Below are 13,477 nucleotides of genomic sequence, written 5' to 3'. Positions count from 1 at the left end.
AATTATTGAAACACTTTATAAGTTAAAAGATGTATATATATGTATATATATATATATATTTATATATGTTGTATACTGTTGGAAATACAACTCTAGTCTGTTTAAGAGTCTGTTTAAATCTTTTTTATAAAAGATCTTTTTTAAAATAGATCAAACTATATTAAAATAACTTAAATGAAAAACTTTATAATGGAACTTGACACTTCATTTGTTTCGGCAATCATCAGCCATATTATTCATAAATATAAAAACCATTATAAAAAATACAAGTTTAGCGTTGCAACAGCAACTGACGTCAAATATACGTGATCCGATATTTGCTAATCGCCAAAGTTAAAGTGAGATAGTAAAAAAAATTTTCTATGCCAACATGTGGAAGCCATATCACTTTTTTTTTTTGGTTATTTAATGGAAATATGGTTTTCTTAATGCAGCTGCAACTTGTATCATTAGCAACTGCATTGAAAACATGTCTGAAAAACATATGTCTGCTAAATAACCAATGTCAAAAAATGTTGTATATAAAGCCACATAAGCATTACCTTCACAACCATCAAATTCAAGAAGACTTAAAAAAGAAAGCAATTCATTAATATAAGAATACTGAAAGTACTGCAATAGTTGTTTGCAGTAAATAACTGAGTTTTGTTGGAGTTAAAATTAACAAGCTGCTGCAAACTCAAATCTGTTACAGAAGTGAGATCAGATTCAAGATCAGCTGTTTGTTTTAAGCAATTGAAATAAGAAGACTTTTTGTCAAGGGGTACAAAGTTGAGATATAAGTTTATCAGAAAGATTATTTATGTAGATAAGAAACAAAACATGACTAAATATAAGTTACTGAAAATAAAGAGGAGCGTTGGCCTTCAAGGATGACTTTAATAAAGTGGTTAGAAAAATACAATTTGATAATCTCAAAAACTTTCCCAGATACACCATATGAAACAAGCTTATGTAGAAGACCAGCATACCTTAGTTAAAAGCCTTAGATATGCCAAGAGCAATAGCCTTAGCCTCTCTGCCTTCATCTAATGCATGATAAAATGATCGGACGATAATTGGAGGAATCAGAATGATCACCGGAGTTTTTGAAAATTGGAACAACAGATGCCATTTTCCAGCAGGCAGAAAAACAAGCCTCAGTCAAGCACTTATCAAATAGTTTAGAAAGAATTGAAGAGAGTTCTGGAGAATGATTTTGTGAGACTATGACAGGCATATTGTCTGGACCAAAAGCTGTAAAAGAGTTCATTTGAGATATGGCTTTAGCAACGGAAGCTTGAGTGATTTGAATGTCTAACAATGGGTTAATCTGTTTATTTGGAATGGAAGGAAGAGAATGCCATAAGATTTGAGAGTCGAGTTAGAAGAAAAGTTCTTTGCAAATAGTTCAACCTTATCCTTGGGAGAGGTAATAAGATCAGCTCCATGAATAAGAAATTGAATGTTGGACCTCCCTTTGTTAACAACGCTGTTGAAGATTTTCGAAAAGTCTCTAGAACCTAACTTCTGAAATAAGATACAAGATTTAGTGAACTGAGAATAATAGAGCTTAGCATCTGACTGCATCATTTTATATCAATTTCTTGCAATAATAAATAGCCATTTGTTTTCAAGAGTTGTTTTTTTTTGAAAAGGTGAAAAAAATGATTACAATTAGATATAGCAGCTGCACAAGAGAGTGAAAACCATAAAGTAGAATGAGGCTTGACTTGGACCTGACAAGAAGGAATAAAAGCTTCCATTCCTACTTGAATCCAGGAGGTTACATAGGAAGCGCATTTATCAGCTGAGAGGGAAAAGACATCATCCCAAGGACCATCACAAAGAAAATTACAAAAAAATCCTAGTCAGCTTTAGGGTAGCAGAAAGTAGTGCGATGATAGGGTGAGTCGGAAAAGGAAGTACAAGATAAAAGATTTAAAGAGATCATTGCATGGTCAGAACCACCTAAAGGAGAAAAAGGAGAAACTGAACACAAGCTAGTATCAGAGACAAGACATAAATTAAGGAGTGAAGGTAAATGATTAGGGTTGTCAGGAAAACGAGTCACAAAGTTAACTATCTGAATAAGAGATTGAGAAATGCAGAAATTATAGGCTCTAGTACCAGCAGGGTAAGTGGCATTAAAGCTAAGCCACTCAATATGATGAGCATTAAAGTCACCAATAACAACAATATTGGCATAGGGGTAAATAAAAAAGGCATGGTCAATTTAATCAGAAATTACATCTAAAAGAGTGCAGTCTTGGGAAGAAGGAGAATAATAAAGAACAAAAAGAAAGGTGATATAGTGAAGAGATGCTAAGCAGAAGCACATAAAAGAGTGTTCAAAAGATTCAAACCTGATTTCACAATGAATAAATGAATTGATGAGTATGTATACCCCCAAGCCAAGCATCTGACTATTGGAGTCTTAACGAATCAAAGGATAGTACCCATCAACACTGAGATCAGAAGAAAGAATAGCAGAATTTAAATTAGTCTCAATAAGAGCAAGCAAGTCAGGTGAATTTTGCAAGAGATAAGATTCAACTGATGGAAAGTTGCTTCGCAGACCACATATATTAGTAAAAAAAAATCTCACTTCTGCTACAGCATGGGGCTCACAGTGGCTGGTGAACTTCAATACAGATAAAACTCAATTTTTTTCAGCCAATCGTTATCGCAATAATTTAGATCTTCCTATATTTATGAACGGTGATGTACTCGAAGAGTCATCCACTCTTCATCTTCTAGGATTAACTCTTACTTCCGATCTTTCATGGAAACCATATATCAAGTCTGTTGCAATATTAGTATCTAAGGTTGCATCTCTTTATCGAGCTTGACACTTTCTTACTTCGGATTCTATTCTCTATCTCTATAAATCTCAAATCTGGTCCTGTATGAAATACTGTTGCCATATCTGGAGGGATATTCTAATGATACCCTTCCTCTTTTAGACGATGTGCAAAAATGAATTGTAAACATAGTTGGACCTGCTCTTGCAGCCAACCATTATCACATCACCATAATGTTGCTTCTCTTTCTCTTTTTTACAAATACTATAATGGACACTGTTCTAAAGAGATAGCGTCTCTTGTGCCATCTACTAAAATTCATTCTCATATTACTCGTCATTCAATTAAGTCTCATCCTTTTTCAGCGACTGTTCCTAAGTGCTCCAAAAACTCTTATTCGTCTAGTTTTTTTCCTCGAACATCAGTTATTTGGAATTTGCTTCCTTCATCTTGCTTTCTTGATTCATATAATTTGCAATCCTTTAAGTCATCTGTCAATCGTTATCTTGCTCTACAATCTTCATCTCTTCTCTTCCAGTAACTTCCAACTTTAATTAGTGGTTGCCTGCAGCCTTGGTGGAAGCAAAGATGTTTTAAAAATATATATATATATAGATATATTTATAATATATTAATAATATATCATAAATAAAGATATATTTAAAAAGTTAGGTGGTGGGAATAGTTTTATGTTTAAAATTTTGGTTTACTATTGGGATGATTTAAGTATAAAGAGAACTTGACTCATTCATAGATAGAGCACAGCCTCCTAAGCAATGAGATAAGCAATGAGCTATGCAATTTTCTCAGTCCTATTAATTAAACCTAAATCATAACAGGGCTCCTTATACGACCTCGACAATGTGCACTAAAAGCATTACCAGGGACACCATCCAACATGGCACTATTACTCTGATATTTTGCTGCAAAATATCAGAGTATTAACAGAGTTTTAGAGCTGTTCCCTCATTAAAAGATAACAGGAAAAGTTGCATAGCCACTATCAAGAAGGCACAAGCAAAAATCTATGAGAATAGTCAAGAAGATCTAGCATTCATCATCCTAGGCAGGAAACAACGTAACACAAGTTTACATCTACGCCAGCCTAATAGATGAAGAAGGAGTTCGAGGCTGGTTAGCAGAACTATTCTGCTTTCCTCATAAGTCTTTGCCTACGAGATCTCCTACAAGACTACTGTTTTGCAGTTAACATCTGTTCAAGATGAGTATTTTTATCGAGACACCATCTCTAGCCTTTACTCAATCAAGAACCCCAAGGCAGGGGATTTTTAAGTTGGAGTTTGTTTTTCCTAGCTTTTGTCTAAAAAAGCACACTCTACAAGGCAGCAGGGCATGGAGCAGGTAATACTGAGTTACATAACACCAGTAGCAGGGTGATCGTGATGATGCTGAACCTGACCTGGAGTAACTAAAAGGAGCTACTTCCTGCAAACAGTACCTCACATCGGGCATGTTTTATATATATGTAGACCACACAGGTAAAACCATAGATGTCACATTTTTTCTCATTTTGAGAAAAATGAAATTTAGTCGCATTAGATATCTGTTTATTAATAATATATTTAACTAAAAGTATATTTTTATGACTACTTAGTCCTAACACAATATACAATAGTGGGAAATGCAGTTTTTGTGCTAAATACAAAAATTATTTATTCACGGTGTTCTTTTGAAAACAAGAGACTCATTTTAAACACCTGTGGTTTTTCTGTTGTAAATATTTGAAAATCCGTTTTCTTTAACCATTTTTTACTTTAGTCTGTTATCTACAATATAACACAAGATCAACGTGTCAGTGGGCCTCTTTCTGACTGAAAATCCCTTGTTATTTACAGGTGTTAAAATCTGAAGAAACACACTTTGTAACGAGTAAAACGTTCGTCTGAAAGAGGGGTCTGAAAAAAACCACCAACTACCACAGAGGGGGAGGAGGTGAAAACTCTTCTACCACGTGGTAGGAAAAAGTGTAATTTTGCACTCTTACTCAAAACTTGATTTAGGTTGGTGTGACCCTTTGCAAATTTCAGTCTAGAAACTTCAAACGCGATTTACTCAAAACTTGATTTTGGTTGGTGTGCCCCTTTCGTTCGCAACGCCTCATATATATATATATACATATATATATGTATATATATATATATATATATATATATATATATATATATATATATATATATATATATATATATATATATGTATGTATGTATATATATATATATATATATATATATATATATATATATATATATATATATATATATATATATATATATATATATATATATATATGTATATGCATATATTTATATAGTTATATAAATTGTTGCATTTGGGAGTACGAAAAGTAAAAAATGATTCTTTTGACAACAAATACGTCACTTTTAATTACTTTTGACTTTCATCTAAGATTTCTGTGTTGTCAGAAAGTTAAAACCATTAATTTAATTACAAATTAATTGTTTTTTAAAAAAACCGCAAAAATGCAAATTTAATTGACCAGAATGTTTTTAAAAACATTCAGAATGTTTTTAAAACATTCTTTTTAATAATATAAACAATGTTTTTATTTTTTTTTTTAATAAAATGTTTTTATTTTTATTTTACTGTAAATCATGCACGGAGTGTTGCTACATTGACTATCAATGGAGTGCTGCTACATCGACTGACAAATAGCCTGACTCGCAAGGGAGTGCTGCTACATCGACTGACAAATAGCCTGACTCACAAGGGAGTGCTGCTACATCGACTGAGGGTTTGGTTAGGACAGGCAGTCTATCAAGTAATAAAAAAAAAATCCGGTTTTGCATTTTTTTTTTTTTTTTGTTAACAAAATACAGAAAAACTTTCTGACAACCAGTTAGGAGCAAAAAAAAAAAGTTTTATGACGCATAAAAAAAGAAATCATAAAAGAAAGTTAAACTTTTCCTTATCATCTTGCAAGCGCAAGAATATTTATTGAATATTTATAGAAATTGTCTAACAATTTCTCATAACAAACAATAACAAAAATAATAAACGAATTTAAAAAAAAAAAATTTAGTTATAAAATAGAACATTTTAAATTTTATTTTATGTTAGGTCCACTTTCGATATTTTAACTTTTTTTTATTATTATTTACTGATTGATTTTATCAAAAAAATGAAAAAGCATATATTACAAACTTTAAATGACATTTTATAAAGAGTTTATTTTTTTATAATTAAATAAAAAACTTTTTCTATGGATATAACTCTATTATTAATTTTTCAAAATAATATTTTGAGACAGTTTAGACCCTCGCTATTAAAAATAAATATACTTGATAACGTTATCAAATATATTTAATTACTTAAGATACCCTCATTATTAAATATATTTAATAATATCTTAAGTCCCTTGATATATTGTATTGAAAAATTAATAACAGAGTTATATCTATAGAAGTTTTTTAATTAATTATTACAAGTATTTATGCTTGAAGCAATATAACTCTTGTTTATATTTATAAGAAAAATAATAGTTTAGAAAAATAATATTTTATAAAGATCAAAACAAAAATCTCCTTGTAATTTAGAAAAAAATTTGATTAAAAAAGTTATTTAAATTCCTTGTAAACATGTTATAACACTGCATCAAAAAATGTTTATAAAGCATATGTTTAACTTTTTGACACAAGGCAAGTGAAAACGCAATGGTATATATTTTTTAATAAACAGTACTTGAAAAAATTAAATGTTGGTTTATCACAAAAAAAAGCGCAGGTAAAGTAATATTTTTTGTTTGTAATATTTTTTATTTTTGTTTAATTTTTTAAAATATATATATATATAATACAGGCTTTGGGGGGAGTAAATGAGCGCGAGAGCCGAGAAAAGCTCTCCTAAAACCAACATGGGGAACCTTGCGAGCTGCTCTTCTAAACTGCTTTTTATGAGAGCTTTTGGTTTCTGCACAAGCTATCTGTTTATTTATATAAAAATTGCCTATTAAATACAAAATTTAGTTTTATACTAATTACTAGCATATGTTTGTAACGTTAATGTTATAATAATATACACATAACAAGAGCCATTTATTGCGCCATGAAAAAATTCTTTAGACATAAAATTTTTTTAACTTTGCAAAAACGGTGTCTGTTTATTATCCAATGAATTAAATTTTTTTGACTTGGGGTTTTCATTTTAGTTACAATAATAATTAAACTTTTGAGAGAAAAAAAAATACTTTTGCGAGAGCTGTGAGTTGCTCCCAAAAACTGTTTTAGTTGAGTGTGGGCGAGAGGATGAGCTAAAGCTCTCGCTTCCGGCCGAGGCCTCTCTCTCTCTCTCTCTCTCTCTCTCTCTATATATATATATATATATATATATATATATATATATATATATATATATATATATATATATATATATATATATATATATATATTTATATATTTATATATATATATATATACACATATACATATACATATATATATATATCTATATATATACATATACATATATATATATATCTATATATATATATATATATATATATATATCTATATATATATATATATATATATATATATATATATATATATATATATATATATATATATATATATATACATATATATATACATATATATATATATATTTATATATATATATATGTATATATATATATGTATATATATATATATATATATATATATACATATATATATATACATATATATATATATATATTTATATATATATATATATATATATATATATATATATATATATATATACACACACACATATATTGCTCATTAAAGTCAAAATATGTATATATACATATATATATACACATATATATATATATTTATATATATATATATGTATATATATATATGTATATATATATATATATACATATATATATACATATATATATACATATATATATATATATTTATATATATATATATATATATATATATATATATATATATATATATATATATATATATATTATATATATATATATATATATACACACACATATATTGCTCATTAAAGTAACAAAAATTAGGTATAATTTAAATATTTAAACATAATTAAATAATAAATTGAATACCATCTCCTCTGAAAGCATTCCTGGAATATTGTCAGACTCCATTTTAATTGGTATTATTAATATGGGGATTTCTTCTGATAAAATTTTATTTAAATCATTGCGTAATACTTCAAGTTGTTGCATGTTATCAAGCTAAACAATTAAAAATTTATAATTTATATACTTAAATTATTATATTTATATTATACTTATATTATTACATATATTGTATTATTATATTTACTAATACTTTTATATTTATTCATTTATTGAGTTTTAAATTTCCCATCCTCAGTAGCATCTGATGTTTTGCTTGAAAGTATAAACAAATATTTTTATAAGTTATCACTTATATCAAAATACTTTGATATAAGTTACTACATATATCAATTTATTCAAATAAAATCTTTAATTTCTAATTATGAGCAATGAGTTTTCCAGCTAGATTTATCAACATTTAATGACTAGCAACAATGTATATAAATTATTTTTATTCTTCAAAACCTGGATTTTTTAATATAAAAAATAAACTACAGTCTCTTCACTCTGTTCACACCGCTTTCCTTATCAACATAGCATATATAGCCTTAGCAGATATTAAACTTTATATCTATTGATTTTGATGAAAGTGCTTCAGCCACGACCATAAAACTGTTTAAAGTTTTTTTGCATTCAATTACCCACTTTTAACAACAACAAAAATTTTTGGTTAAAAAAATAAAATATATTATGTCTTTAGCCCCTTACAAATTCTTGGAAGGTGCTTAGCTTAAAAAAATGCAGATAAAATTGACATTTTTCAATTTTTTCTACACTTAATATAAAAAAACTAAAACTTACACTATATTTTCCTTTTTGTCATAAATTTACTTGTCAGAAAGCCCTCACATTGCGATCAAAGAAAATAAAAAAGACTTAATATAAGGCTTTTTTTCCCAATATTTTGTAGAATAATAACAATTAAATTTCTGATATTGGGAATATTAAGTTCAAAATGTTTATCTGACATTGAAGAATATGAAGTTTTCAAAATGCCTTCGAAGTTTGTACTTCAAAAGACTGCCAAATATTTACTGTCAGAATTTATTGAAGAATTGATTAGCTCATAAAATCTTAACAAAAATCCACTTTCAATTAAAAATAAACTTAAAGAAGCAATTCAGCATTCGGTTAAAAAGCAATGCCACAATTCAATTTATTCAATAAAGACACGAAAATTGAATAATAAATTTTTATTCAATTTATGTTGTAAATTAACAATTATTATTGGAAATCAAACAACAATTTCCCCCAGTTAACTTTCCTTAACACTTTTTGGGTGATGTGGATTTGATCAGAATTACTTTCATTTATTATTAACATAACATAACTTTCATTGTAGTATAACATCATCTGCATTATTTTTTACATAATAAAGTTTAAAATTTCGTTATGAAATTTTAAACTTTATTATGTAAAAAAATTTTATTACCATCAGAAATGCACATATTATTCTTTAATGTTATGTTTATTGTTTTTTTTTATGTAAAGCTCCTCCACATTTATTTGTTTGTCTCTCTAGCAAAAATCAAAACTCAAATGAAAATGGTGAATCGAATTATTATGCTCAAGTATGATTTAAAATACTTCAAAAGATTTAAAATAGCATAGTCAATAAATTGAAAATTTAAATCAAAATTTAGTAATCACTTTTCTATCAACTAAGCTCTTATTTTTCATCTGGAAACTGATTCTGTTGATTAAGTTTTGTCTAAACATTTTAAGAAAGACACTACTACTTTTATGTGATATATTTATTGTGACATTTATCAATCAAATGATTTGCTTTTTGTAAAAATGTCAGATGTTTTTGTCAGATGTTTGGAAACACTACATCTTAATCAAAGAAAAAACTTTGACTAAAATATGTTTTTTCCCAATTTACTCTAAAGTATTAATGTTACTACTGACACTTTGAGATTAGTTTGAACTATACTTTGTGATTTTTTTTTAAATGAATATATTTTCTTCAAGTTGGTGTGTGCTTCTTTAGCCAACTCTTTCCTCCACTACCTTTTACTTGCACCACTATCTGGTATCTACTACTATTGGTACCTAAAAATAATATTGAAATTTGAAAACATAATAAATTTATTTAACTTTATCTTTACATGACATAATCTTTATAATTTATTAACTTAACTCAACTGAGTCAACTTTAAGTTGAATTAATGTAAATTAATTAAAGTGTAATTAGAAATTTAAAACTATTATTTTGATGTTTTAAAAATGTATTTTGAAAATATGAGGCCCCAACAAAATTAGAGGCCCAGGCCATATGGTCGATGTGACTCCCCCTCGGGTAGGGTCTGCAACTAATTACGATTCTTATCACATTTATCTGATTCTTTTTCTTAAAATTTTAGCACATCTCTTTATTGCATTATTTGCTTTTAAAGTTTGTGATAAATGTCAACAATACATGTGATAAGTGTTTTACACTTATACAGTTTTATATTTTATACACAGTCATCATATACAGTTTTATATTTTATATATCATATACCTTTTAGAAGTTTTATGGAAATAAGTACATAATTAGTTCTTTTAAATAAGTATATAAATAATTTCAGAATAACTTTAAACCAACCCTTAAAGTATTACATTTACCTCTAACAAATTTCATTTCCATTGCTTATCTACTTTTTTAGTAACCTAACATAATATAATAACTTTTACTAAAGTCACGGTAGGTGTGGAATCAACCCTAGTTAAAAGAACTAACGGGTGATGCGGAAGTTATCGGACAAATCCTAATTTCATTATTTGAGCATAATAATTAGTTTTTGTGGTTTTATGCGTAGGCCTAAACGTTCTATAAAATATAAACTTTATTATTTGAAACACAATTATTTAAAATGAGGTTAAATGCAGCTGAGCAAGAATCTTTTCGAAAGCGACTAAAAATGTTTTTTGTAAATAAACCTAATACAAAAAAAATCGTAAATCATTTTGAAAAGGAAGGATTTGCTCAAAGTACAATATATGATAACCTAAAAAGACTTGAAACTGTTCAATAGTTTTCTGATAGAAAGCACCCTGGTCGTCCGACATCCTGGACTAGAGAAAAGAATGCTGAATTAACGAGACTTGTCAACAATCGAAAAGGGGTCAGTCAGAGAAAAATAGGTATCAAATTCGGTGTAAATCAATCGACAATTGGTCATCAGTTAAAAAAAGAAATTTAAATATAGAAAACGTGAAAAGACTCCAAAATAGACTATAGAACAACAAACAAAGAAAAGAAGCAGGAAACTAGTTAACCAACTCTATAACACAAAATCGCTTCTAGTCATCAATGACGAAAAATACTTTTGTTTTGCAGGGGACAACATGCCTGGAAATTCTGGATACTACACAAACAACAAAAAGACATGCCCAGAAAGTGTTCGTTTTATAGGAAAAGAGAAATTTCCAAAAAAATTATTAATGTGGATAGCCATATGTGACCGTGGTATGTCCGAGCCATTGTTTTGCACTTCCAAGGCTGTAGCGATCAATTCATCAATCTATATTAATGAATGTTTAGAAAAACGACTTCTTCCATTTATTCACAAGTATCATGGAGACTTTAACTATTTATTTGGCCAGATTTAGCAAGTTCTCATTATTCTAAAGATTCTCTAAATTGGATGGACCAATATGTCTATTACGTTGATAAAGAATCCAATCCCCCAAATGTGGCTCAAGCACGACCAATTGAAAATTTTTGGGGACATTTGGCACAGAAGGTTTAAAAGGGAGATTGGCAAGCTTTAACAGAGCAAGTTTTGATTGATCGCATTAAACTAAAACTACAAGAAATTGATTTAAACTTTTTACAGTCGTATATGAAAGGCGTCAGAGCAAAATTGAGATCAATTGCAGATGGTGGTGTTTTTGCATATAAAAAATAATATATTTTTATTAAAAGATAAATGCTTTATTTAAAAAAATATATAATAATAGTTTGTTTTTTTATTTATAAATAAGTTATTGACGTTTTTATTTTGTCCGATAACTTCCGCATCACCCGTTACCCTTAGGTTTCTATTAAAAAATAATTTTCATTTTAAAAAAATGTTACAAAAAATGCGATAAATTACGCAACATTTATGAAGCTTTATTAATATTATGGAGCTTTATGAGGCCTTCCCCCTTTTGTCACTAAGCTTTGCAAAATGCATATACAACCACCATCCTTTCTTTCTACAGCAAGACATAATTTTTAAATAGTTTGAAGCTTTTTCTTTCCTTTGGGAATTTTTATAATATATAGTACTTTACTCAATGAAGATTTATAATTTAGAAAAAAATTATAAACTAAATGGCAATTTATGCATACTTCTGAAGCATGATATTTAGACTAGCTGTCTGTTTACCATATATATTTTATTCTTTTTTAGGTCTCAACTAGCTAACATATAATAATGAAATAAAACAATCAAAGGAAATCATGAATTTTGTTCTAATGCCAAGTGTGAAAATGCACTTGACTTTGAAGTCCAATATCTAGAGAAAATATATTTTTTGAAAAATATTTGAGAATTAACTTTCTAGCAGATATATTGAAAAGCTAAAAATTTTGAAGATCGTCACTGATAAGCTCTGTCTAATTCCTACAGAAGACGGCTCTTGATCAAAAAAGAAATCATCTATGTTAAATCTATGTTATCACTTTTTTAATATTGCAATAGCCCATAGCAATTTTTTTATAAATATGGTAGATGAAGGGGTATACCAATTTTTAAAAACAAACTTTAGCCATTATGAGGTAATAAACATTGTGTTAATCACCTAGAACTTTGTTCTTGAGTTAGATTTTGAAATAAACCCTTTAATTTCTTATAAGTATGATTGTGTTTTTAAGTACTATATCAAACAAAAATTTGAAATGATAAAAAAAAATTATTGAATACTGGAGGCTTTAGGTGAACATGAAAATAAAAAATGACATTAAATCATTTTTTGTGTACTTTTGAAGCATGATTTTAGACAAACTAAATAGTTAACTTTACCTATATTATCATTTTTGGTTCTGAACTAGCTAATAAACAATAATCAAGTCAAAAACCACATGAAAAGTATGTACTATGTTCTATTTTCAAGTTTTAAAATGCTTCCGACTACATTCGGTCCTTTGTTCTAAAATATAGTCAGACTTTAGAGTCTAATATCTAGAAAACCAATGAATTTTTTTTAACTGTGTGAGTTTACCTTCTAGTATGGACAGCATTAACATACTAAAAAAATAGCAATTTTGAAGAGGGTCTTTATTAAGCCCTGCCTGATTCTTACAAAAACTTGCTCTTAAATAAATATACCTTGAAGTATGTATACTTTAATAATTACCTCCTCCCTCTCCTTTATATGTTTATGTACACTATTTACAGACACTATTTAAAGACCCTATCCTTCCACCTATAATTGTATATTTTTAAACAATCCCTTATTGGATTTTTTTTTAAATCTGCAAAGGCATCCTTTTTCTGGAAATAAAATACAGAAAAATGCAGAAAAGAAAGAATGCAGCACATTCCTTGTATATTACTTTTTATATTTATATATATACATACACATATAAAAA

At 27.8% G+C, this 13,477-nt stretch overlaps 1 protein-coding gene across 1 annotated transcript in view; it reads right to left on the bottom strand.

Annotated features, from left to right (window-relative positions):
- LOC100200253 (GTPase-activating protein and VPS9 domain-containing protein 1) overlaps positions 1 to 13,477 on the bottom strand; it is a 54,597-nt gene that overhangs the window by 31,807 nt on the left and 9,313 nt on the right. The window contains exon 4 of the mRNA XM_065791351.1: positions 7,894 to 8,025. Within this exon, the coding sequence (XP_065647423.1) occupies positions 7,894 to 8,025 (132 nt within the window). The remainder of the gene's footprint in view (positions 1 to 7,893; positions 8,026 to 13,477) is intronic.

This window comes from Hydra vulgaris, chromosome 02 (assembly GCF_038396675.1).
Source record: "Hydra vulgaris chromosome 02, alternate assembly HydraT2T_AEP".
Classification (NCBI taxonomy): domain Eukaryota; kingdom Metazoa; phylum Cnidaria; class Hydrozoa; order Anthoathecata; family Hydridae; genus Hydra; species Hydra vulgaris.
This window is presented reverse-complemented; position numbering and strand designations above follow the sequence as displayed.